The sequence below is a fragment of the Panthera tigris genome, chromosome A1 (genome assembly GCF_018350195.1).
Source record: "Panthera tigris isolate Pti1 chromosome A1, P.tigris_Pti1_mat1.1, whole genome shotgun sequence".
Classification (NCBI taxonomy): Eukaryota; Metazoa; Chordata; class Mammalia; order Carnivora; family Felidae; genus Panthera; species Panthera tigris.
Window position 1 is genome coordinate 193,663,881 of NC_056660.1, and position 26,176 is coordinate 193,690,056.

General features: G+C 38.7%; 1 protein-coding gene and 1 long non-coding RNA gene across 4 annotated transcripts in view; one reads left to right on the top strand and one right to left on the bottom strand.

Moving 5' to 3' along the window:
- Nucleotides 1-227: 227 nt before the first annotated feature.
- On the top strand, nucleotides 228-14,743 carry NMUR2 (neuromedin U receptor 2). 2 transcript variants are annotated; one of them, XM_007077565.3, is made up of 4 exons: nucleotides 228-980; nucleotides 7,598-7,682; nucleotides 10,095-10,220; nucleotides 13,226-14,743. In XM_007077565.3, exons 1-4 carry the CDS (start codon nucleotides 264-266, stop codon nucleotides 13,495-13,497), a joined length of 1,200 nt encoding a protein of 399 aa, XP_007077627.3. In that variant the 5' UTR covers nucleotides 228-263; the 3' UTR covers nucleotides 13,498-14,743. The 2 variants fall into 2 exon arrangements, with proteins under 2 accessions (XP_007077627.3, XP_015390984.2); XM_015535498.2 differs by lacking the exon at nucleotides 10,095-10,220.
- The window catches only part of LOC122240790, a 183,608-nt gene continuing 159,552 nt past the window's right edge, over nucleotides 2,121-26,176 (bottom strand). For both annotated transcript variants that reach the window (XR_006220517.1, XR_006220516.1), the window contains 2 exons: nucleotides 24,597-24,736; nucleotides 2,121-2,206 (listed from right to left, as the gene is read on the bottom strand). This is a non-coding gene — a long non-coding RNA (uncharacterized LOC122240790). The remainder of the gene's footprint in view (nucleotides 2,207-24,596; nucleotides 24,737-26,176) is intronic.

Sequence of the window (26,176 nt, forward strand, 5' to 3'; positions counted from 1 at the left end):
CAACCCAGGGGTCCTCTGGCTGAGCGTCTGACACACACTCATTGGCCCACAGCCCGTGCAGGGGCGGGGCCTCTATCTCTTCCAAAGGGATCCCGGTCTGAGCAGCCCAGCGTTTCTGAACTACTCACGCTTCCCCAGCCTCTTTCCCGCCCCCCCCCCCCCCCGAGTGTGCTTTCCTGCCTGCTTTCTCTTTCTTTTCTGGCTCAGCCTGGGACAGAAGCCTCTATCAGAGGAGGCTCAGGTCTTGCAGTTTAAAACCAGTAATGGAAAAACACAAGAACGTTTCCTGGATCCACCAGCAGGAACTGGCAGATCCATCCCAGAAATACCTGAACAGCACCGAGGACTACCTGGCCTTCCTCTACGGGCCTCCACGCAGCCACTTCTTCTTCCCAGTGACTGCAGTGTATGCGCTGATTTTCGTCGTGGGACTCGTCGGCAATTTCCTGGTGTGCCTGGTGATTCTTCGGCACCAGGCTATGAAGACGCCCACCAACTACTACCTGTTCAGCTTGGCCGTCTCCGACCTCCTGGTCCTGCTCCTTGGGATGCCCCTGGAAGTCTACGAGATGTGGCGCAACTACCCCTTCCTGTTTGGGCTGGTGGGCTGCTACTTCAAGACGGCCCTCTTTGAGACGGTGTGCTTTGCCTCCGTCCTCAGCGTCACCACGGTCAGCGTGGAACGCTACGTGGCCGTCCTCTACCCGTTCCGGGCCAAACTGAGGAGCACCCGGCGGCGGGCTCTCAGGATCCTTGGCCTCGTCTGGGGCTTCTCTGCCCTCTCCTCTCTGCCCAACACCAGCGTTCACGGCATCAAGCTCCACTACTTCCCCAATGGGTCCTTGGTCCCGGGCTCCGCCACCTGTGCGGTCATCAAGCCCATATGGATCTACAATTTCGTCATCCAGGTTACCTCTTTCCTCTTCTACATCCTCCCCATGACTGTCATCAGTGTCCTCTACTACCTCATGGGGCTCAAAGTGAGTATCCGAGCTCGCTGGCTTAGGGTGGTATCTCTTCTTCTCTCATTGACTCAAAGTTCAGAGAAAAGAACTTAGACTTGGAGAAATCCAGAATTGGAAGGAAGCAGAGAGGAAAACAGAATGAGCTCAGAGGGCAAACAGAAGTTAAAGGACCGGCCCCAAATCAGGCAAATACTAACCACAACTATAAACCATTTCCTTCAACTCATCTATCATTATTCTTCCCTCTATGCCTGTGGCTTTCAAATCTAGGAGTTCCTAGAAATTTTACTATGGGTATCAAAGTGCAGGCCCTTCCCCCTGGGAAATCCTGATTCAGTAGGCCTGAGGGGGAGCCTCATTTTAAATAGCACAAAGTGGCTACCACAGGAGAAACTGTTCCACATCCTGTTGTCTCCTGTCCCCATCTACCGCCTGCATTGAAATTTTCCTCTGTACCAATTTGGTCTGTGTATAACATAAACTATCTCTATCTTCTACTCCAAGACAGATATGTAGTTTTAAAGTGAGACTGTTCCTTATGGTTGCTTTGACCCTTTGGTTGAAATATCAGGTTAAAATGCAAAAAAAAAAAAAAAAAAAAAAAAATATATATATATATATATATACACACATATGTATATGTATATATATACACATATATATGTATATGTGTATATATATATATATATATATATATATGGCTTGAGTGGGACCAACTTGGATTTCTCTTGATCAGATGGAAACTGAGGGACAAAGAAGTGAACAGAGCACATAAGATAGAGTAGAAGAAAGTGGAGATAAGTGACAGCCAGAATTAATAAAACACTATCACTTTGTTTCCAACATATCTTATAATTAGAGACGGTTCCTTTCCTATACTCATGGTGATATGATACTCATGAGTTGGGTTTTTTTTTTTTTCTAATCTAAATTAGCTGAGAGAAACTACTTTTGGTGAGGGTAGTAGTGAGTCTATATAATTGCTCTCCTGGTACATTCTGCATCCAAATTCATAGAGATGAAATCTAACTGTGATGGTTTTATGCCCATTTAAGGAGGCAGTTTGTGTTTTGTAAACAGTCTTAGGACTACTTAGATTCCCAGATCTGAAGCTCACATAAAATATGCTTTTAGCCAAGCCACACAACTCTCTCCTGGAGTTAGTTTTCACATTTATAAAATGAAAAGGTCACATTAGATCATATCTAAGGCTCCCAATAGCTCTGGCAGTCTGTAATAACCTAAAAAAAAATGAGAAAGAAAAATCCATGAGCAGGAACAACGAGAATTAATAATGAAGGGAAAACAAAACATCACATTCACATCATATGTTTCAAGATGGCTCTGCCACCATGTATTCTGTGACAGTCAAGGTACTCCCATCTCAGTGCATCTTTGAGAAAGGTGAATATCAGAAATGACTGCCCCACAAGTGGTCCTTTTAAATACATGCTGTGCCTAAGATGAGTGGCAGAATCCAACTAAGAAGAACAAATTCTAAGTACCACAGATGTCCAGACACAGGAGTAAATTTAATCAGGCAGGGAGTTTTGTCATTCTCCTCTTAGAGGGATGGCTCCTCTATTCCCAGAGATACATGTCACCCCAGACTAGCTTTAGAATGTGTGTGTATCACTGGGGGAATGTGTATGTATCACTGGGGGAAAAGGATTTCTGCATGATTCCACATATCATGAGCCCTGTAAGAAATCTCTACCCCAAACTTATCAATACCATCTCATCCAACACCAATCATTTATCTTGGGTTAATTTGGGAGAAGTATTTAACTTTGAGTAGGAAACACATATCCCTCACCCCAACCAATTACTTTGTGTTTCATTTTGTTTTGCTGTAATGAACTTAAGGCTACCTTGTATCAGGAGCTAAGTGACAGTTCAGATGACAGCTTAGAAACTATCTAGTTTGCTTTGTGTGTATAGTGAAACTTCGAGCATTCCTATTCTCAGGAAGGATGAGCTGTTACCCAGAGGACACCAGGGAAAAACTCTCGACTTAGAATATCACTTCTAGAGGAATTAAAGATCTGTAGATGGAGTTAGGAGAAATAGGCCCTAGACTATGGCGTTCGAGGCCTTTGCACAGGCTGTACCCTTTGCTGCATCATTGCCCAAAATGTGGCTACTGTTGACAATCACAATCCCTTTTGCTTTGCTAATTCTAACTCATATTTTAAATCCTACTTCACCCACACTTCCTCGGGAAAGCTCTCCCTGACTCTAGCTGTACCTCGTCCCTGTGTACGTGGTCATGGTTCCTGGTGATTTCCCTTTGATGGAATCCCAGGACCAAGGAAGAAAGAGGGGAGCCATATGTGTGCTGCTGCATCATTCCAGGATACAAGTACCCACTGAGCTGCTCTCCAAGGCTCAAACCTGTTAGAGATGGAAAGTAGACAACCCCAAGGCAAGTTTCTTCCCATCTGGGAGGGAAGCTCTTTGGGTCTCTCACCTGGTACTTATACTCCTGCAGGCAACATTAACACTTGAATTGAAGAGGATATATTATGAATTGTAGCAGAATCCAGCCATGCCAAACAGAGTTGCACTATTTTTTTTTAATAAACAGATCTTGTTCAGATTGTGGAAATATTTACACAAAAGCTAGGAGTATATCTTGGTATTCTGGAGCTTAGTCTCCACAAACTATATAAATGTGGTGGAATGATTGTAATCATAGAAACAACTGGATCGGCATTGGGGCGCCTGGGTGGCGCAGTCGGTTAAGCGTCCGACTTCAGCCAGGTCACGATCTCGCGGTCCGTGAGTTCGAGCCCCGCGTCAGGCTCTGGGCTGATGGCTCGGAGCCTGGAGCCTGTTTCCGATTCTGTGTCTCCCTCTCTCTCTGCCCCTCCCCTGTTCATGCTCTGTCTCTCTCTGTCCCAAAAATAAAAATAAAAAAACGTTGAAAAAAAAAATTAAAAAAAAAAAAAAAAAGAAACAACTGGATCGGCATAATATATCAACGTGAATCCCCCACATGGCCCTCCCCTTCACCTTTTATCTCACACAGCTAAAGTGAGTGGAGAGGAAGGCCTCTGAACTTCCTGTAGAGTAACCACAATTTTTCACTCCTCTTTTTGTATCTTGACTTTTAGAAGTGCAGGGGTGGGGAGAATACTTAAGGGGTGAATAGCTACTTTGCTAAACATCTGAAGGGAAATAAAATAATTCAAACATACAGCAGTAGTTAATATTGGCCAGACAAATTGTGTGCATTCTATTCTACTATACCGCCTCCTTCAAATTCCACTGTAACAATGTATAAGATGCATAAATATTCAGTTTTCACTCTTCCCCCTAGTTGGTTAGTTGTATCTCTAAAACCTATGGAAGCTGAAAAGTAAGAAATTATTAATATAATTTTCTTTTCATTGCAAACTACACTGTACAGGAAGCCTGTTCATAAAAGAACTGTATGAACTGTTTGCTTTATGTTTGATTTAAGGAAACTATTACTTTAAGTAGAGAAATTACCAATGAGAACTTTTAAACCCACCCAAAGAAGGGACTAATAGATCTCAATAGTTGTTCTTTGTTCTTAATTATGGACTGAAATCAAATTATGGAATGACTCTCTTGTAATAATGACAAAATTTAAAAAATGGTATGGGGGGGTGCCTGGGTGACTCAGTCGGTTAGACGTCCGACTCTTGCTTTTGGTTCAGGTCATGATCTCATGGTTCGTGGGTTCAAGCCCCACATCAGGCTCCGTGCTGACAGTGCAGAGCCTACTTGGGACTCTATCTCTCTCCCTCTCTCTCTGCCCCTCCCCTGCCCTTGAGCTCTCACTCTTTCTCTCAAAAATAAATAAACTTTAAAAATAAGATTAAAATAGTAGGAAATAATTAGAACCTTTAGCAGATTTAAATGATGAGTTAGTAAGATGTTCAGTTTGATTTATTGCTCTTAAACAATAAGGTTTTTGTCTCAGTGCATCTGTTTGCTTCTTTGTCTCAACACAAGTACTGCTTATGGGTGACAGTTACCATGAGAGGGAGAATTTCTGGAAGGGACTCAGTAATCCACATGAGTGAGCCCACAGATATGAATAAATAACCCTGTTTCACCAAAATTCAGTTTTTATTATGTCTTTTGAGTAAACTGAGGACAATAACCAGAATGACAATATATAACTTACTGAATAGCATGTGCCAGGAACTGAGATGAGCACTACACCTGCATTATTTTGTTTTACTATTACATTAATAACATTATTGTCAGTTTCCTCCTGTCTATTCCTAATAACTGCACAATATTTTTCTTTCTTGTTTCCAAGTTCTAGATGACCTTGGAAGGGTTAAATCTCACAGACTCCTTAGTCCCTTACTTTGTAAAGACACGGGTGTACGTAGAGAGCACCAGTATATTCAGAGACCGATTGGTCAGGTTTGTTAATTATCCAAGTGATGCTTCAGGGCTGGTGTGGTCCTGAGAGCTACCTGACTTCTAGGAGCTAACATGTTTGTCAGAGAGACAGGATACTCCTTTGTTTAACTCTGTAGGCAACTTTTAATGGCCCTCTCTTCCAAGTCTTATTTAATTTAAAATTATTTTTTAATGTGTCTTTATTTTTTGAGAGAGAGAGAGCGCAAGTGGGGCAGGGGCAGAGAGAGGGAGACATAGAATCCAAAGCAGGCTCCAGGCTCTTAGCTATCATCACAGAGTGCAATTCAGGGTTTGAACTCACAGATGGCAAGATCATGACCTGAGCCAAAGTCGGACGCTTAACTGACTGAGCCACCCAGGTGCCCCCAACTCTTATTTAATTTTAAATACCTTCTCTAAAGCGTTCTATAAAAATGCCATCCAGCTCAGGAAGGTCACTGATTCTTAGAGCAGTCTGTTCTACTATTGCACATACCCACACCAAACTCTTTTTTATCTTGAACTGGAATACATTTTCTTATAATTCAACAATCTGATCCTAATCTACCCAAGACTATATAGAATAAGTTGAATGTTCCTTCCACCTGATGGCCCTGATAAGTGTGTCAGAACTTTCTACGTTGCTAATGAGGGAACCCCAACTCAATCTGGCAAAATATGAAGGGTAGTATAGACCTGAAAAATTAAGAGGTGGAGCTGGCTTCTGATGAAGCTTAATTCTGTAAAACACACAATATTCTCAAAGACCTAGCTTTATTTCTATTTCTTTGCTCTTCTGTCCATAATGTTGAATTCAACCTCAAAATACACACAACAGGTCATTCGTGGCTCCCAGCACTTTCCTTGTGGTGGAAAAAAAAATAGCTGTTGTATTCCAGAATTCCATGCAGAGAACAAGAAGGGGTCCCAATAAGAGAGAAATAAAGCTTCAATTCCTAGAAGTACAAGCAAGAATCTGAAACCCCATTGATTCCAATCATCTAATCACTGTGACTGATGGAAAGGAGCTAAATTATTTAGGGTCTGAACCTGGAGCTGGAGATGGGATCATTGCCATCCAAATTAATGAATGCCTAGGAATGGAGAAAGCGTTCATTTCCTAAAGGAAAATCATGGTACCATTGGTAGGAAAAGAAGAGAATAAGTGCTAGAGAATCAAGCACAAACACATACTGTACTATCTTGTAGATACTTGATAGTAGTTTGTCATGAGTCCTTAAAGCTTTCTTTATGGTTTCTTTACAGTTGTATAACCCCACAAGCTAAAAATATGTAAGTTGAAAAGAAGAAAATTCCACAACTAGGTAAACGATGCAGATCTTCAGTGCTAAGGGAGTTGAGAGGAAGGAGAGGATAATGGGCTGCAGGGCCACCAGAGTCTTGTAGAAGTAGATGGGACTTGAACAGGGTGGGAAAAATTGCATGTACAGTGGTGTTAATATTTGACATTTTTAGAGACTTCAAGGATCACCACCTCTTGCAACAGGATGAGTATATTCCACATCTAAATTCAGAAACATGTGCAGTCTTATCAGTAACATTATTAACATAGAATTTCTCAGATTGCGCTTCTTAAGATATAGTAAGTATTCCACTGAAAAGGGTTGGGTGGGGGGAAATTGTTTAGTCAAAGAAGCACTATCTCCTTTGAGGTTGGGGTTGGAGATGTGGGGTGTGGAAGGTGGGGATGAGGGAAGGGTGATACATGAACCCCCAGGAATATGTTCATAATGTCTATCAGCACCTTAAAGACACTGAGAAGACTCACAATAAAGACTATAAAATTTATGAAGCAGAAACAATATCTGTTTTTGTTTTTTACTGCCTACCTACCCTATAACAGAGGGATTCCATTCTAAAAGATATCTGATTATTATTGAATGAATGAATGAATGAATGAATTGCCTACCTAACTTTTTTTTACTTTAGAATTTCACATTTTTTATAGAATACCCGTTAACATACTATATAACCAGGGTTTTACAGAATAGCGTATGATAAATGGTTGTATTGCAATGTGGCCACAACCCTCGATCCTGTTGATTTAGGTGACTTGGGGATCCAACTCCACCTCCAACTTATTGTTAAACATTTGACAAATTCTTACATTTCTTTGTGTCCCAGTTTTTTGTCTGCAAAATGAATGTTAGAGCTACATTTCTCAGATCTTAACAGGAGGAAAAAAATGTTTACCTCCCTTAGCAACTTTTCCACTTCCCTTGCAGCTAAAGAAGGACCAACTGCTTGGGGCAGATGAAATGACTGCAAATATTCAAAGACCTGCCAGAAAATCAGTCACCAAGATGCTATGTGAGTCCTTCATTTTGTTTGGGGCTTGTTTGTTTGTGAAAGCAAAGGAGTTGCATTTGGTACTGAGAAAGCGTTGCTGGGGTCAGAATCAAAATTCTGAAACAAGATGTTGAGGTCTGGTCTTCCTTGGTTTTCTCAGCCTCCTAGGACCTTTCTGTTTTGTTTCTATTTCACTTTTTAACCCTCAAACAATGCCCTGAATTGTGTCATTGTAATACTCTCTGAGGTATTTGGCAAATCTCACTCTCTGAGATTTTGAGCATTTCTTTTCCTCTCTAAACTTAGCAGATTATTTTTAACCTATTTTGTGTTATGAGTTGCTTTTTTAATTTTTTTAAATACAATGAAAGCTGTGAACTCTCCCCTCAGAAAATGTACAAATACACATACACAAACATTGTATAATCCTTTCCAGGGGATCACGAACCTGTTGACACCCATCCTTGGACTCCCTAGGATCTTTTAATTCCAGATTAAGAACATGTGGTCAAGAGTAACTGTAAGCAGTCATACCACCTATAACATCATATGATTTTATATAAAACAATACACTCTTTTGTATAGATAAGGTGTTTTTAAAAATCTGGGCACTGCTCTACACTCTCCCAAAAGAGTGCTGTAAAAATATGTGGTCCTGGGGTGCCTGGGTGGCTCAGTTCAGTCAGTTAAGCATCGACTATTGGTTTCTGCTCAGGTCATGATCTCAGGGTTCGTGAGATCTGTCGTTGGGCTCAGGCTCTGTACTGACGGCTGGAGCCTGCTTGGGATTATCTGTCTCCCTTATTCTCTGCCCCTCCCGCACTCTCAAAAATAAAGAAATATTAAGATATATATATAGTCCTGCACTAGCGTATGAGAAATATTAATGAGAAAGGAGGAAAGGAGATTTATAATAAACTTCCCAAGACAAAACCAAACATTTGAAAGAAACAAATCCTTCAGGCTAATAGGTATATAAAACACTTACTCTATGTGGTGTTTATGAGCAAAAATCCTGTGAAGTCACTAAAGCCTGTCTTTTCAATTCTAGTAGTCATCATCTTAGAAATCGCTTAGCCCCTGTTGGCACCTGACTTTCCCTATTAAGAAATCTCGTGTCTTCATAATCTCTCTCTCCCCTTCCTCCTTGATCATAATCTGCTCTCGCAAAAAGATTTGAAGTGTATGCACATTAAAGTCACTGTGATAAAATATACAGTAAAGTATTTGCCTTTGGGGTTGGAGTGTTCCATGTTAACAGTAATTAAATTTTTAACTAAAGGGATTTGTAGGCAGTAGTGAGCAGATTAGGGACTTTTTCTGGTAGAAGGGCGGGGGGGGGGGGTTGGTAAACTCAAAAAAAACCATTCAGATATTCTTGAAACTACACCACACAGGCATACCACACCATTTACCATGGAAACTTCAAATGCACTCACAAATTCAGAGAATTGTAAAATGATCACCCATGTACCCATCACCCAGCTTTAAATATTACCAACTCACAACTAATCTTGTTTCATCTATATTCCTATCTCCCCGCTAGTCCCTACAAGACTTTCCTGAGGGAAATCTCAAGCATCATGTCTTGGGAAATAAAAGTATTTTACAACTTCAGAAGAGAAAACAGAAAAACATACATATTTATATTGGTGAAGATTAAATGCCCCAAAGAGAAAATATGGTAGCACTAATCTCTGTCTTAGGAGCTGAAAATTAAAAAAACAAAAACAAAAACAAAAAACCCTGGGCAATAGTGTATTTCTGTGAATCTGTAATTTTATAAAAACAAAAAGTAAAAACAAAAAAAAAATTGTGAGGCAATCTGTACCATAGAAAAGTTATAATAGACACATCTCCACCTCAATCAAAAGATGCTTGTAAAGCAATATAACACTCACGATTTTTCTTTCTTTACATGCCTCCCACCCCTTACAGAATGACTGAATTCGCATAAGTTTCTAATTATTTCTAGAGTAAAAAGATAAATTCATACAACATTTATACTATATACTGTATCAATAGTTTGTTATTAATCTAGGACTTAAAAGAACACCAATTGCTTGAACCCAATCATTTTATTCATATAACCCATTTATGTGGTACCAACAACCTTCTTGCAACATATTTTCCACAATAGAATGTTTTCAGCTTTGAACAAAGTCAGTACTATTTTAAGCGTTCTAAAGTAAACTCATATTGTACAAGAAATCTTATACAATCATATGGAAACTGACCCTAAATCCCATACAATTCACTCTCATGTGTAAATGTTCTATGTAGAGGTTCTTTAGGATCTAGATGGTCCATTACAATGATTAAAAAGATGGTGGAGGGGAAATGCTAGAAGGAATGGCTGGATTCAGAGTGGGCATTATATACCTATCCTTGCCTTGACTGTCCTTTGCTCTTTCATTCATCATCCTTTTCCAGTTGTCTTGGTCTTAGTGTTTGCTATCTGTTGGGCCCCATTCCACATTGATCGGCTCTTCTTCAGCTTTGTGGAGGAGTGGACTGAATCCCTGGCTGCTGTGTTCAATCTCATCCATGTGGTGTCAGGTAAAATTTTGGCTGGTTTGGTTATATCACAAGTATCTACTTTTTAATCTCACTTAGGTTCTATTTATATATACTAATTATTATGCGGACCCCACCATACAATAAAGAACACATTTGATTTTTTATTCATGTATTGATTAGGCATGTTACTTATCCAAAAGAAATATACCAAATCACTATTGTAGAGCCTACTTTATTGAAGACCTCAACTCTAAGCCTGGTGATTACAGCAGGAAAATGGTCTAAGAAGTGATTCCTTTGTTTTGCATCCAAAGACCACATAACTGAATTGGTTTTTATTAAATATCGATGTCCCTAAAACCTCATATTGTCTTCAGCAAGTATTAAATCCTCATGAAAACTAACCAAAGGGCATTCATGAGGCATCAGGATCTGTTTTTAGGCTACTTTAATGTTGCTTGTTAAGGATACCATGGAATAGGGTGGAAATAGCAATGGAAAGATCATTAAGTCAGAGGACCTGGATTTCCATCTCATTTCCATTATTAATATCCTGTGTGATCTGAAGAATGTGGATTCCTTCATGCCATAGTTTCCTCAACTGGAAAATGGCAATAATGCCTGCCTTATACAAACCATGGGCTGTTGGTAAGAAGTAAATGAAATAATAGCTATTAAAGAGCCTTTTAAGCTGCACAATGCTATATATCTTTCTATAGTCATCACAAAAGCTTAGTAAGTAGATATTATCATCACCTTTTACAGCTGAAAGAACAGTTCCACAAGAAAGAAATGACTTGCCCAAAGTCACTTGGTTGGCAAATAGTAAAAACAGTGTTCCAGCCCAAGTTGTCCAACTTCAAGTTTAAGATTCTTTCTCCCAAAATGGAGCAGAGAATGGTCACCTGTATCCCTCTTTCTCAGCAAAGGTGACTGTTAGACTTACGTGCAGACCACATTGTCCCTCTACCTTGGCTAGTCACTGGCTGCTTCTATGGGCACATTAGATCATCAAAGACCTCACCAGAAAAAACAGATAAAAGCAACTTGTGCACATTAAGTTGCAGGTGTGCATAAAGCAAAAACAACAGTGTTCCTAGGTATATTGAGTGCCATGTATGTTATCTATATTCAATCATCCTTTCTTTTGTACTCAGGAAGCCTTGTGTTATGGTTTATACCTTGACATTAGTATATTCCTCCATGTTAAATTAATTACTAATTCTGGGTGAAATCTCAAAAATATTTATAGCTCTTAGCTTATCTTTGTGGTTAAGCTGCGAAAAAAGAAAGTGATTAAATACATTGAAAAACACTACAAGATCACATGAGACAACTGGTTGACTCTACATCTCCAGATGCATCAAGACAACCATTTTAAGATTTTCAAATTACAACATTTATATTAATATTTTTCAGTTAAAAATCATCTCTCTTCCTCCACATTGCCAACCAGATGAAGTCTAAACCTTCTAAATGCTACAAAAAAGTGCCCCCAACTTGCCTTTTGATCCTCAAGTTATGTATTTCCATTCATAAATCATATACTTGTCAAACTGGTTAATTAGAGGGTTGTGCGTGTCTGCATTATTCCTGCACAATATAACCATTCCTGCCTCTGCACATTTAGCTTCTACCTGAAGTACTCTCTTATCTCTTCCCCAGTTATCTCCTGCTCACTTCAGGGTAGGCAACATTTAAGCACCCCATTAAATCCTTCATGACCATCATGGTCCTTGTGTTTATGCCATTATGTGAATTTCCATAGGATGACTGTCAGTCATATATATATGATATATATATATATATATATCATATATATATCATATATATATATCATATTTATATCTATGATATATATATAAACAGATATAGTTTGGTTGAGTTCTTTTGTTTACTGTTGAAGTTAGGCATAGGTCTTGCCTCTGTAATACTATTCCATGTCCTTGGAGACCAAAGTCTAAATCCACTGCCTACCAATGTGCCTCAAAGTTTCTGGCAGAGAATAAGGATTCAATCATATTTACTTATTGAATGAATTAACAGCCCATAGCAATATTCTCCTTCTATATTCCTCCCTGCCCAGTTCTGTGCATAGGGTGTATGGCACTCTGTGTGTCCTGAACTATAAAAATGAGGACAACAACGAACATGTTAATGACAGTACCTATCACTTTTTTTACATTCTTAGCCATTCTCAATCCCTCTGTGGATAGCGTCTCAACTTTATCCTCACAGTAATTCAGGGAGGTGGGTTAGAGTGGTATTACTATTCCCATTTTACAGAGAAAAGAATGGAAGTACCACTTCCGTCTAAAGTCACAGAATGAGCAAGGCTAAGTAAGATCCGAAACAAAGTTCTCTGATTCTCAACCTTAGGCTCATCTTGGGTCTTGGGGAATAAAATAGACATAGAAATAAAAGAAACATGTGCGCCAAACAGGAAAGTGTCAGTGTGCAAGGCATTTGGTGGAGAAAAATAAATGGAAAAATACAATTAATAAAGTTCAAAGTAAGGTGGGAGGAGCCATCAAGGGAAAAGACTAGGTAGGAAAAGTGCATTGGGGAATATTTCTTTGAAGAGATAGTTAGCATTATAAGATATCTCAGCAGGGACTACGACTTAACTGATTTACCATTCCTCCATTACTTGCAGTTTCAAATTATAGATTTAAGCAAAGCTCCAATGAGATAAAAACATCTCTCTTTCCTCTGATACTTAAGCATCTCTCTCGTTAATGCTATCAGAGCATGTTCTTTAATTAAACAAGTGGGGATCAAAGGAATTTGCCAAGCATCTCAGAGAGATCCCATGCCGGCCTAAATTTTTCCAAGACTCTTTAATCTTTCTGTGTTTGATTCCTAAACACACAGGTGGTAGATATGTTCAGAGCATTTTGTATTCTCAATTAGAGTCTTGTATATGTTATTACTTCCAAAAGAGGCAATCACAGGTATTCTAGGCCTTTGTTAAATAGTTATGCTTCATTCTACCATGCCTCTCACTCCTCAACATGTCTCTTTTTTAATCTCCTGTGTTCCAGGTGTCTTCTTCTACCTGAGCTCAGCCGTCAACCCCATTATCTATAACCTACTCTCGCGCCGCTTCAGGGCAGCATTCTGGAATGTGATCTCTCCCTGCAAACAGGGGCACTCTCGGCACCACCAACAGGGGCCACCTGCCCGGCGGAACATCTTCCTGACAGAATGCCACCTTGTGGAGCTGACTGAAGATGCAGGTCCCCAGTTCTCTTGTCAGTTAACCGTCAGCAGCTCGCACCCCCCTACAGCCCTCTGTAGTGGACAGGCACCATGAAAGGGACACTCAAAGAGTTGACATTCCTTTATGCCACCATACTACAGGAAGGGACACCCTGTAAAATTTATGCCTTCTTACATGAAAGTAGGGAGGTAAAATGAGTCTTACAACTTATATACCCACTTCTAATTGTGTGTGTGTGTGTGTGTGTGTGTGTGTGTGTATTTAAACAAATTGCTACCAAATCTGTATCTAAAACCCAGAACCTTCTGAGTTTTAGCTTCCTTTCCACCATCCTAACTGCCTCATGCTCCTTCACTAGTTCATGGAAAGAAAAAAAAATCATGACCAGTAAAGAATAACACCTATACTTTGAGTGATTTTCACTTTTGGAAACAGTTTGTCCTGAGTCATCCATACTCTGAGTCAGGCTCTAACTCTCACAACCAATGGCCCCTGTGAGATATAAAAGGAAGACATGTAGATGGTATGTTACTTTATATGACTCAAGGGAACTATACCAGTGTTCTTCCACAGCAAACTTTTTATCCTACTGCCTCATATTTGGCCTTTTTAATGTGATACATTAGAATTTTGAAGCCTCTTACTTGAAGAATCCTCCTGATAATATGGGGATGCTCCTTAGAACTATTTATTCCCACTTTCCTAATCCGCACATCATTCTCAGTCATTCCTCACCAGGAATCAGATCAGATATAAGTCCTACTTAGAAAAGAATGGGAAGACGGAGAAGGCCATGGTGGAGGGTCAAAAGAGACATAAACTATACCAAACACAGCCTTAGTGGTTTTCATAGTTTTGTCTAGACATGGATTTCTGAAGTCTTACTCCATACATAGAGGTATGGTCTACTATAGGGAAAAAAACCAATCATATAGTAACTACTAGTCTCAATCCTATGACTTTCACTTACTAAATCCTTCATTACCTCTATAACACTCTTTGCACATATAAGAAAAATCAACTTTCCAGACTCCTCTTCTATTATATAATCACATGTAATATATATTCTATTCAAAATACAATACTTGCTTTTCTTATGAAAATATGCCCTGGTTATTCCGGCTGCACATATTTGCTTATAAAATTCCCTCTTTGTCTCTAGTTTCCATCTGTTGCTGTCCTACCCATCCTTCAATGCCCATCTCAGTGTGTCACCTCCATAAAACCCTGCTTGATGTATTCAAATAGATGTGGTATCTGACTTGTCAATCTCTCTCTTAAGCTTTTTCCTCTCTCTGCCTCGTATTTCAGGGATGTATATCCTTGTTTTGTCAGAATGTAAATTTTTCAAAAGCATGAAGTATCTTGTGTTCATTTTTGCTGTTGCTGGGATCCTGGTAGTATATCTGTCACAATGGTAGAGGTTCAATAAATATGTGGTGAGTTAGTTGAACTCACATTCCAGTGTGCTGAGCCAAAGAACAGCTCCAGATGAAACCCCATTAAGAGCCAAAGACAAAAATTCTGTTTCTGACCAGATATCTTTCAGTTCACTATTTAACCAGTTGTGATTATAACAGCATGCCTTGCTGTGCCCACAGTGCCAGAAGGTTCTTCCCAACCCCAGATTCTTACTGGCGCTGAAACATACAAGTTCCAGCTTTTAGTCTCTGAATTTTCCCTAAATTGAATGAACCATCCTACTGATAAACCATCCTGTTATTGGTCTCTGACATCATTATTTCCCAACTGAACAATCATCTTCAATGTGATTCAATATATATTTTTAAAAATCTCTTTGCTAATTAACAGCCAACTTTAATGAATCAGAATTCTCCAGTGATGGTTTATGTTGGTGAGCAGAATCCTCGGGTCATTTGGGGATTAAGTTGAAAAGACTCAGCAGAACAAAACTCCAGAAATGGAGGAGAAATGAATTTCCTTCTCATCTTTTAGAGACCTTCTCAAATGAAGTTCTAGTAAAGTCATCATCTTTAACATCAACTCCCAGTGACCAGGACTAAATATGCTGCTGGTGTAGGTAGATGGGTAGAAAAAGAAACAACACTAAAATTGAAGCTAGTAATTTTGTTGCTTGATTACAGCTTTGATCTCTTTTTTGTTTTCAGGAGCAATAGGTTTAATTAAGCCTAGCATTAAATGGGGGGTGGGGGGAAGTGTTGAGATTTTGTTCATATATATATACATGCACACATGCATCCATATACATAAAGGAAATTTATATTTCAAAACAAAAATTCAAATGTCGCAAGTCTTAGAGTTAGCTCATATAATGGTTCACACACAGTTAGTAGAACAAAGGGAAAAACTAAAGCCAAATTGTTCAATGCTACTCAATAGTTGACTTCATCATCTCCTTGTGAATTCCTCGTGATCTCTGCATTTTGAAATAATGAAAGAGGCCACACAGCAAACATGATTAATAAAATGCTGGTAATTATACTCTTTTGTAATTCAGCAGTGACTTTTGAGCTCTCTAGTAATTCATAAACTTAGTGAACTAAAGTAATGACCTTCAGAACATTGCTTGCCAAATTGTCTAGCCCATAAAGACCCATGAACAAGTGTCAGAAGTCCAAGAAGCCTCTGAAATTGTATTCATAATTCTTAGTGTGTACTTTTTTTTGTGGAGAAGGTTTATAGCTCTGGTTAGCTCCTCAAAGTAGTCTATGACTCAAATTATTAGAATTAAGGCACCCTTAATGGTCTCACTTAGTGGATGAGTTATAGTTGAATGAAGGCATTGCAGGAGAATTTAAAAGTATCACTATTCCAACATAAGAATCCAGTGTCTATAAGTATTAACTGTTCAGTGATGTGGTACTGGCTGGTACTGGCTCAGACTGTCTTGCAAAAGTTTATTATTATATATTTAGGAATTTTGGGAACTTGGTATTATATGATTGGTAGCTTGAAATCGGCCACAGTGGGAATATTTACACCACAGACATTGGCAAACACTTTACATTGGAGCTATTTTCCCCCCAGAGAGCCATCTTATCAGCACATCACTAACCACTGATATGCTGGCAATCTGCCACCTTGCTGTATGACACATGGTTTGTTTATAGACTAGATGGCCAATAACAAACACCATTATAATTACAGACCACTTAAATTTGTGGTTAGCTCACTGAAAAAAAAAAAAAAGTCAATGAACCAGAATTTGACCCAGAGGTATGAGATAAAATAAGCTAAAGCATGCTAATTATGACATGAAAGCCTCATCAGCATTTTATAATTAACCCAGAATGGAAGAATTATCCTTGGATTCTGTCCATTAATATCAGTGCAGAAAATAGTAACAGTTCTACATGTTATCTTCCCTATACATCTGTTTTTAACAATCCTACAAGATTCATTGTAAAAAGATGCAGGATTCCACATTCTCTCTACTTGGCTGGAGATCTCATTTCTTTAATATGTAGAAGTATACTATACAAACATTGTAAGAAAGCTTGAGGTTGTATTAGCTTATGCAAGCCAAGCAAATCGAAACAATCTATCTCTTCCCTTTTTTTTATCCCTTCTAAATCATTAAATTACAGTTGAACTCTACATTAGACATATGCATATGCTGTACTTTGGAAACATTTTCTAGGTAATGTCAATGTTTGGGAGTTTTAACTAATCTATACATAGAAATTGTTTCATATACCTAAATGATGCCATTGCCAGTGAAATATACACAGGGTGAAAAAAATATACTTTGCATTTAGTAGGCAGGATGGTTAGATTGAGCTGGCAAACAAAACACTATTTAAAAAGAAAAGTAATTCATTATTTTTAAAAACAAAAAAAAACATATGTTAAGAAGCCAACATTAACGCATAGGTAAGAATGATTTGTGACTACTAGATATTTTGAAAATAGGTCTTAACCAGCCTTTGGTAAGGATTATTTATTTGAATATTATACCAACAGAAGGAATATCTTGTTCTAATTCCATGCTTCCTTTTTTAAACGTTAAAAATTTTGATATTGATCCTAACTTTATTACCAATTCTTTAAGTAGAACTGTGAGTTTTAGAAACTGTTAGTTTTACTTCAATAACACTCATGTACACGATTATCTCATTAAGTTCCCACAGCTTCACTAAGAGGGTGTTGTCATCTCCCTGCTTACAGTTGACAAAATAAGACTTGTCCTCCCTTACACTTGGGAAAAGAGACAAGCAAGCACAAAGTCTGAGTGAGTCGCACAACAGTATTTATATCTTACTCATCTGTCTGCAGCCTAGCTGGGGTGACTCTACTCCACCCAAGCTGGGGCATTCACAAGGAACACAATGGCCACCCACTGCATGCGCTCCCATGCTAAGCAAGTCACATGGCCAATCTCAGAGTTGGGGGCCTGGAAGTATACTCCACTCACCATGAGACCACGGCCTGACCAAGGATGAGATGTATAATACCACCAGAAGTAGTGAAGTGTTGAGACTGAAGAATGCATCTAGTGAATGGTGCAGCGAGTTTGAACCCACAACTATCTGACTTCAAAGTCTGAGCCTCCCCCATTTTACTACATGGATTCTACATGGGACTCTATTTCACTGCCATCACTAAAAAAGCCTTTCAGTTTAATGCCATCCCCAAATATTACCTCTTCACTTATTTCCCACTAAATCATTAACAAAGATTGGAGAGCAAACACAGCAGTCAAGAGCATGGACCCTAGAGCCAGATGTCTGGGTTCAAATCCTGGCTTTAACATCATTAACTGCGTGACCTTGGACAGGTTACCTAATCTCTCCATAGTTCAGTTTTGCCATCTATAAAATAGACATGCTGACAGTATCTATCTATATCACTGTGGTTACATGAAGATTAAATAAGTCAACATATGATTTGTAACATTCCAGGACAGTGCTGGACACCTAGGAAGTGCTATAAGTGTTTGTGAGAAAATGATCCATAGAAATGAAGGCATTTATTGCTTCATGAAGATATATTTTTTGATGTCATTTCACTTTGTTTACAATTTTTAGAGAATGTTACTCTCACTGGCAGCATTCAAATGTAAGATTTAAATGAGCTCTATATCAGGAAATGTGTCAGGTGTTTTTTGTAGTCGTTTCCACCAGATAAACAAACTGCCCAAGATTCTACCACCAACTGCTAGAATTTCATTAATAATGAAGGCACAAATATGCATTAAAGATTGTTTCTTTGTTACATGAAAGATTAATCAATATTATGATAGAGCAGTCAGCAAAACCACAAGGCTCCCAGGCTGCTAAGGATGACCAAGCATATTAATTGTTTTAAAAGGCCTCTGGCATGTCTTCATCTGTGGAATTAAATGTCTTCTTTTTGACTCTCAGAATTAGAAGACTTAGGAGGCTAAGGATCCTAGTAATGTGGTCATTCTAGCATAGACACGAAGCTCAGAGAGGAATGAAAAGAAGATAAGCCTCAGGGGTACTCACCATTACACTATCTCCAACACATGTAGAAATGAATGTTTAGCTGTATTATGTGTCTGAACCTCAATATCAGATTGGGATCATATATGGCTATTTACTAATCACTTAGACAAAGCACACAGTGGGTCATGTGCTTGACATTTTTATCAAGTAAAGCTTGGAACAATCCCCATTGGACAAACGAGATAATTGAGTCTTCAAGAGGTAACTGAGTTGCCATTTATACAAAGAAGTGAGAGGACTAGTGGTCAAGGCAGGAAGTCTGACCTGGAACTGTTCTTAGTTGCTCTACATGCTATATTTTATCCACTTTCCCTTTCCAGTAAATGCTAAATATACACCAAGTGGCAGACATTGATCTAGACCTAAAAACACAATGAATAACAAGTACACCCTTATTCTCAATCTGTTGAATCTATGGGGATTAAAATTTACCCACTAAAAGAAAATTTATATTCATTCTTTAATTATCTATTCTTTTTTTTTTTTTTAACGTTTTATTTATTTTTGAGACAGGGAGAGACAGAGCATGAACAGGGGAGGGTCAGAGAGAGGGAGACACAGAATCTGAAGCAGGCTCCAGGCTCTGAGCTGTCAGCACAGAGCCCGACGCGGGGCTCGAACTCACAGACCGCGAGATCATGACCTGAGCCGAAGTCGGCCGCTTAACCGACTGAGCCACCCAGGTGCCCCTCATTATCTTCTTAACCCTGGCCCTAACCAAATGGAGACGTGCAGCCTATTTTGAATGCCTATGTAACTTAGAAAATTTGTAGATAACTAGAACATGAAGGAGACTTCAAGATCATCTAGCCCAATGTGCCTTTCAACTATCAACATTTATTGAGACTTTTCCAGCTACTGTGCTAAGAACTTTACATTTATCATCTTATTTAACCTTCCCAAGAACTTCACAAGAAATGGGCACTATTATAATCCCCATTCCATAGAAGAAAAATACATTGAAACAGAGAAGTTAAATAACTTGCCCAAGGTCACACAGCTAATAAATGTTGAAATGAGGTTTAATTCCATTCTAAATTTAGACCTCCAACTCTTAGCTACAAATCTATACCACCAATCTAAAGAAAAAAAAAAAAAAAAGACAAGTGACTAGTCCAAGATAAAACAGTGAGTGGCAGGGTTGATATTTGGACTGATTTCTCCTGACTCCAATTTCAGTTCACATATCTCACTACTTTTGAATGAATGAGGAGAATCTATAATCTGGATAATTCAGAAAACAAAGCATAATCTTTAAAAATAGCATAATTCTTACATACATAATATTAGTCTTTGTGTCTCACTAAAGAAGATTTTATCAATAGGTTTATATCTACTTGATTAGCTATAAAATTACCTTGTACTCCCTACATATGGACCCATTTTTGACAGAAAGTCATAGCTTTAAGACATGCCTAGATAACTGTTACATGGTTCATGCTGAGTAGAAAAAAAAAATTAAAATCACACGTTGACATGAATTGAAGAAATATCTAAGAATCTAGTCTTAATCTGCCCCCTGTAATTTTTATCTACTGGATCTTTCATTGCAGTGTAGTGTAAAATAAAACAAAAATTGCATTAGGAACTTGTTAAAAATGGTGAGGAAGACTCTATGTAAGACAACTGTAATAAGGGATAGACTACTGCAATAGGGGAGAGAGACTGAACTCAACTCAAACACAACAGAACCCAGTGGGGATTTATGGCCTATGGTCAGGGTGAGGGAGTGGATGCAAAATTACTAAGAGGGAACTTGGTTAAGTATCAAGGGCGGGGGAGGGGAAGCAGAACTTCTTTAGATAAAGGGTAGAATTAAAGAACTTGATCGGATGTCAATGGGAAGAAGGATGCTCCATAAACTGGCTTAGCAGGATCCACTGCTAAGCCAAGAAGTGGACTTTGGACTCAGAGTCCCAAAGATGGGGACCAAGAAGAGACTTTATCAAAAAGAAGGCTCAAAGGAGCCTGACTAAAGTTTGGTCAAGGAGAGATTCCTTGTCTACAGTGCCTAGGAGTTGAGAATGGCAATAGGAGGAACCTGTGGCAAAAAGAGAGACTTTCCAAGTGTTACATAGTGCTGAGGCCTGGAATATGATTCTTAGAAAAGTTATGACTTTTCTTAACTTCTCCTATCCATCCTCTTTTCAACTATTTTCTTTTCAACTATTTTCCCCAGAAGTCTTCCTGTGACCATCTTTTCTTTTATTATAAATTCCCTCAGGGCTTGCATTAGTCAGGATTCTCTAGAGAAATAGAGCCAGTAAGATGGACACACACGCACACACACACACACACACACACACACTTAACAGAAGAAATTGGCTCATGTTATTATGAAAACTGAGAAGACTAAGAATCTGTGGTAACCAACCTGGAGACCCAAGAGAGCTAGTAGTATAGTTCCAGTCTGAGTCTGAAGGCCTGAGAACCAGTAGGGACAAGCCAATGGCATAATTTCCAGTCCAAGGATGGAAGACCAGTGGTCCAGTGCAATCAAGCAGGCAAACTTCCCTCTTACTCAACGTTTTTGGTCTATTCGGGTCTTCAATTGATTGGATGAGACCAACCCACATCAGAGAGGGCAATCTTCTTTACTCAGTCTGCTCATTCAGATGGATCCAAATGTTAATCTCATCCAAGAAACACCCTCATGGATACACCCAGAATAATGTTTGACCAAATGTTTGGGCACTGCATGACCCAGTCAAGTTGACATGTAAAATTAACCATCACAGGACTCATGAGTACTTTCACACAATCACTTCTGTGGCTCCTGGAAATTATTCTCTAGTAATTTTTTCTGTAGGATAAGTATGATTCATGCGTAGCATGAATAGGGTCCTACCCCTGCCCCCTACCCACCCTTTTATAGTCACCAGAAACACCTTATCTCTAGGTCTTAAATTTCTACCTCAAAAGATCACTTCTCTTTTAAATTACAAATTCTTGTAAGCTATTAACATCTGTATATTTATTAATTTATATATTTTTTTCCTCAAGGGAAAAATCAAGATATTACAGAAAAGCAAATAATTTTTGTATGTTAGCTTTGCTTAGATCTGTGGTCCTCCAAGTCAGAGACATTTTTTATTGTCACAAAGAGAGGAGCTATTCGTGACATCTAGTGAGTAGAGGCCGGGGGTGATTTTCAACATCCTCGAATGTCCAAGACAGCAGACCCAAAATGTCAATAGTGCTGAGACTGAGGAACTCTTATCTAAAGGAAAAAGAGTTGGACCCCCTTAGCACAGAACTTGATCATTTGTTGGGAAAGAATGTCCAAGCTACAAAGGAGAGTAAAGAGTATAATCCAACTGCCTCTTTTTGTTGACAAGAAAACTACAATTCAGGATTTAAATGCCTGAGGTGTTGCAGCTGGTCAACACAGAGGAAGGACTAGAATCATGTCTACTGACACCAGTACAAAACAGATTCTGGTCACCACATCCATAAAATAAAAATCCCATTAACTATTGGATGCTGTTGAGTAATTTTTCAAAAGAGAAACAAGTTAAAATGCGAAATCTGCATCTGTGTTAGGCAGCCTATTAAACGGACCCCTATAATGATCCCTATATTTTGGTACTCATGTCCTAGGTATCCCCCTCCCCTTGAGTGTGGGTTGGACTTTAATGACTTGCTTCTAACAAATAGAATATGAGAGAAATGACTGATGTCACTTCCAAGAGTAGGTTACAAAAAGACTCTGCCTTCTCTACTGAGCAGGCTCTTCCTCCCTCTTTACATAGCATTCTCTGGAGAAGCTAGCTGTCAGTGAGTTTGGAAGCAGATCCTAACCCAGTCAAGCCTTGAAGGGACTGCAGGCCTGTGGACACCCTGATTGCAGCCTCATGAGAAATTCTGAGCCAGGGTTATCAGCTGAGCTGTACCCAGATTCTTGACCCATAGAAACTATGAGGGAAGAAAGATGCATTATTTTAAGGTTATTTATTTATTTTGAGAAAGAGGGTATGACCATAATCAGGGTAAGGGCAGAGAGAGAGAGAGAGAGAGAGAGAGAGAGAGAGAGAGACAGAGAGAGAGAGAGAGAGAGAGAGAATGAGAGAGAATCCCAAGCAGGGTCTGCACTGTCAGCACAGAGCCCGATGCAGGGCTTGAACTTAAAAACCATGACCCAAAACCAAGAGTCAGTTAACTGCTTAACTGAGCCACCCACATGCCCCAAAGATGCATTATTTTAACCCACTAAGTTTTGCAGTAAATTGTTATGTTACTGTTATTATAATAAAAATGTAAAAGTCTTGAAATTGTTTAAGAGGAGAATGATTCAAGTGTTAGTGTATCTTTATAACCCAGGAATTTTCAAACCATCTTGGGACTATCTTACTGAATTGAATTGAATTGAATTGAATTGAATTGAACATAATGAAACTACCATTAAAGAATTAACACTAATGTCATTCAGCCTCTGGGCATATGTGTTGCTGATAAAACAATTTTAATTTGTATGTTTTTAATTCCTGGGTATTACAGGGAAAAAAGGGACATAAAATCTGTGTTTGTTCATAATTCCTATTGTGTTTGTTTATACACTAGAAGAAACTGTCACTTACAAAATAAAAGACATAAAATAACATCTAGTTGGTATTGTTTTCACTTATACATATAATGTATTTGCAGAGGAAATACAGAAGACTCCCTAGAGATACTGAAAAAATACTTTACTACCCCCAAGTGGACACATATGTTATTTTTACAGAAATAAAATACAAAATTGCCATTGTTTTCCAACAACAACAAAAACATGGCATGCAATGATTATACATCAGATTTAGGATTTCAGAACTGGTAAGGACTTTAAAATTTATGAGGGTGGGTGGGGGTAGGGGAGAGGAGAAAATGGGTGATGGACACTGAGGAGGACACTTGGGATGAGCGCTGGGTGTTGTATATAAGTGATGAACCACGGGAATCTACCCCCAAAACTAAGAGCACACTTTGCACACTGTATGTTAGCTAATTTGACAATAAATTATATTAAAAATAAAAATAAAGTTTAAAACCCTAGAACTGGTGAGATATTTGAATTCCCTCCACAACCTATCTTAGACTGGTACATTTTAGTTATGTAAGTTTGCTGCCTGCCAAGACAGCTCATTCTCTTTGCAGATAGCTCTATTTTAGTTGTTCTAGTAAATCTTCATCTCTCTTATAAACAGTCTGCAAACTTGTTGAGCTCTCTCATGTCATCTAATATTCATAATGTTCTTAATAATTTCCAGAAAAGGAGATGTTATAACTTCCCAGAAAGCATATTCAGATAACCCAAAGAACTGAATCTTAGGCTATCTGCGGTCTTACCCTAAAAGCTCCTCCAAATATTGGGACACCTGGGTGGCTCAGTCAGTTGAGCGTTCAACTCTTGATTTTGGCTCAGATCATGATATGAGCCACAGTTCATGAGCTTGAGCCTTGCCTTTGGCTCTATACTGACCATGAGGAGCCTGCCTGGGATTCTGTCTCCTTCTCTCTCTGCCTCTCTCTGATTCATTCTCTTTAAACAAACAAATAAACAAACAAACAAACAAACTTTAAAAAAAAAGACTCCTCCAAATACTTTTTTTTTTTTTAATGAAAATGACTCAACTGTTCATAACATACAATGAATGCCTATAATCTTTAAGACTTCCAAATTTTCCTAGGTCCAATTTGTTAATCATGCCTCTGAGAGTTAAGTTTGCTCAAATATCAAACTAAAAGTCTAGAACATCTACCTACCTGTGTCAGAGGTTTCCCAAGAAGATATTTGATTTTGGAGTAAAATTCAAACTTAGTTCCCCAGCCTGGAGTTCTATTCCAACCTTCTCTGCTGAGTTGGGTAGGATTGCATGTCAGCTTAAAGACTCCTTTTGTACCCACTAAATAAAGTAGAAAAGAAATATAATTGATATGCTAATACACACACACACACACACACACACACACACACATAATGGATCATATAAAATACTCAATTACAATCACAAAAGGCAAAAGAAAAAAAGAATGGAAGACAAAAACAGGAACAAAGAGCAAGGGCAAGAAACAGAAAACAGTAGGAATATGACACATAGATATTAATCCATTTGTACCAATGATCACATTAAATGTCAATGGTCTACATGCAATTAAAAGACAGAGATTGTCAGAGTGGATCCAAAAACATGACCCAACTGTAGGTTGTCTACAAGAAATCCATGCTAAATGTAAACACACACATAAATTAAAAGTAAATGGGCAGAAACAAATATACCATGATAACACCAATCAGAATAAAGCAAAAATAACTATATTAATTTCAGACATAACAGACTTCAAAGTAAGGAAAGTTATCAGGGATAAAGAAGAGTGAAAGTGGACTTAGCTTTTTTGTAAATATATATTGCAAACTCTAGGAAAACCACTTAAAAATGATAGTTTAAAAGAAGACTTCTTTTGCTTCTCCAGCCAGTGTCAAGACAGTTGATCCTCAAAATATGACCAACGGACTACCTTATTTGGAACTACTTGGGGAGTTTGTTAAAACAAGGCAGATTCTTGAACCTGCTAAATGGAACCTCTGAGGTGGAATACAAATACAGGAATATGAATTATTATTAAGTATCTCCAAGAATTCTTATACCTACTAAAGTCTGAGGACCACTGGCTTAGGCCAACTTTCTCTAAGGGTGTGTCCTAGAAGATTCATGGTGGTCTCACGATGAATTCCATAAAAAAACAAAAAAATATGGAAGTCAGAAAAGTTAGGGAAAATCAGCAAATTATAAAGAAAGGCACACTACAGCATCCTCTCACCATGCCAGGGCACTTCTTTGTCTCCACCAACAGCAAAGAAGGAGGAATTGCATGTGGGAAGGAATTACATATCCAATTGTTCAGAGTTGCGGAATACTGACTGGACCATTGTTAGTATCAGATACAAACACTGCACCTTGAAAGCATAAACAAGATTCTACTCTCTCTCTTACACTTCCATTTACAAACTGGTGCTTTTGTGCAGGCATGACTCTGATCATTCTCTCGTCTTTCCCAAGCACATAATTTAGGCTAGGACCCGATCTGCAAAGCTGCCATACTGCTCCCCAACAATCCCCTTAGAATGCCCTTTATCCATGAGTCTAACATGAGATGGTAATACCCCAAGATTTAAGTCAGGGGGAGAGTAGGAAGCACTTTATGTAACTTACATTATAAGTTGTGTGTTTCACTGTCACCATTTGCGGGAGAGCTCTGCAGTGAGGGACTAGACACTTGAGCAGCTGTTAATACTGTGGCATTTTGGTCTCACTCTATTTTTCTGTGTGGATATTACTTGTCCA

Excerpts from the sequence above, each read along its gene's own strand:
- NMUR2 (XM_007077565.3), top strand. The coding sequence starts at position 264 with ATGGAAAAACACAAGAACGTTTCCTGGATCCACCAGCAGGAACTGGCA. Across the intron at positions 981-7,597 it reads ACTACCTCATGGGGCTCAAA|CTAAAGAAGGACCAACTGCT; the intron begins GTGAGTATCCGA and ends CTTCCCTTGCAG. Across the intron at positions 7,683-10,094 it reads ATCAGTCACCAAGATGCTAT|TTGTCTTGGTCTTAGTGTTT; the intron begins GTGAGTCCTTCA and ends ATCCTTTTCCAG.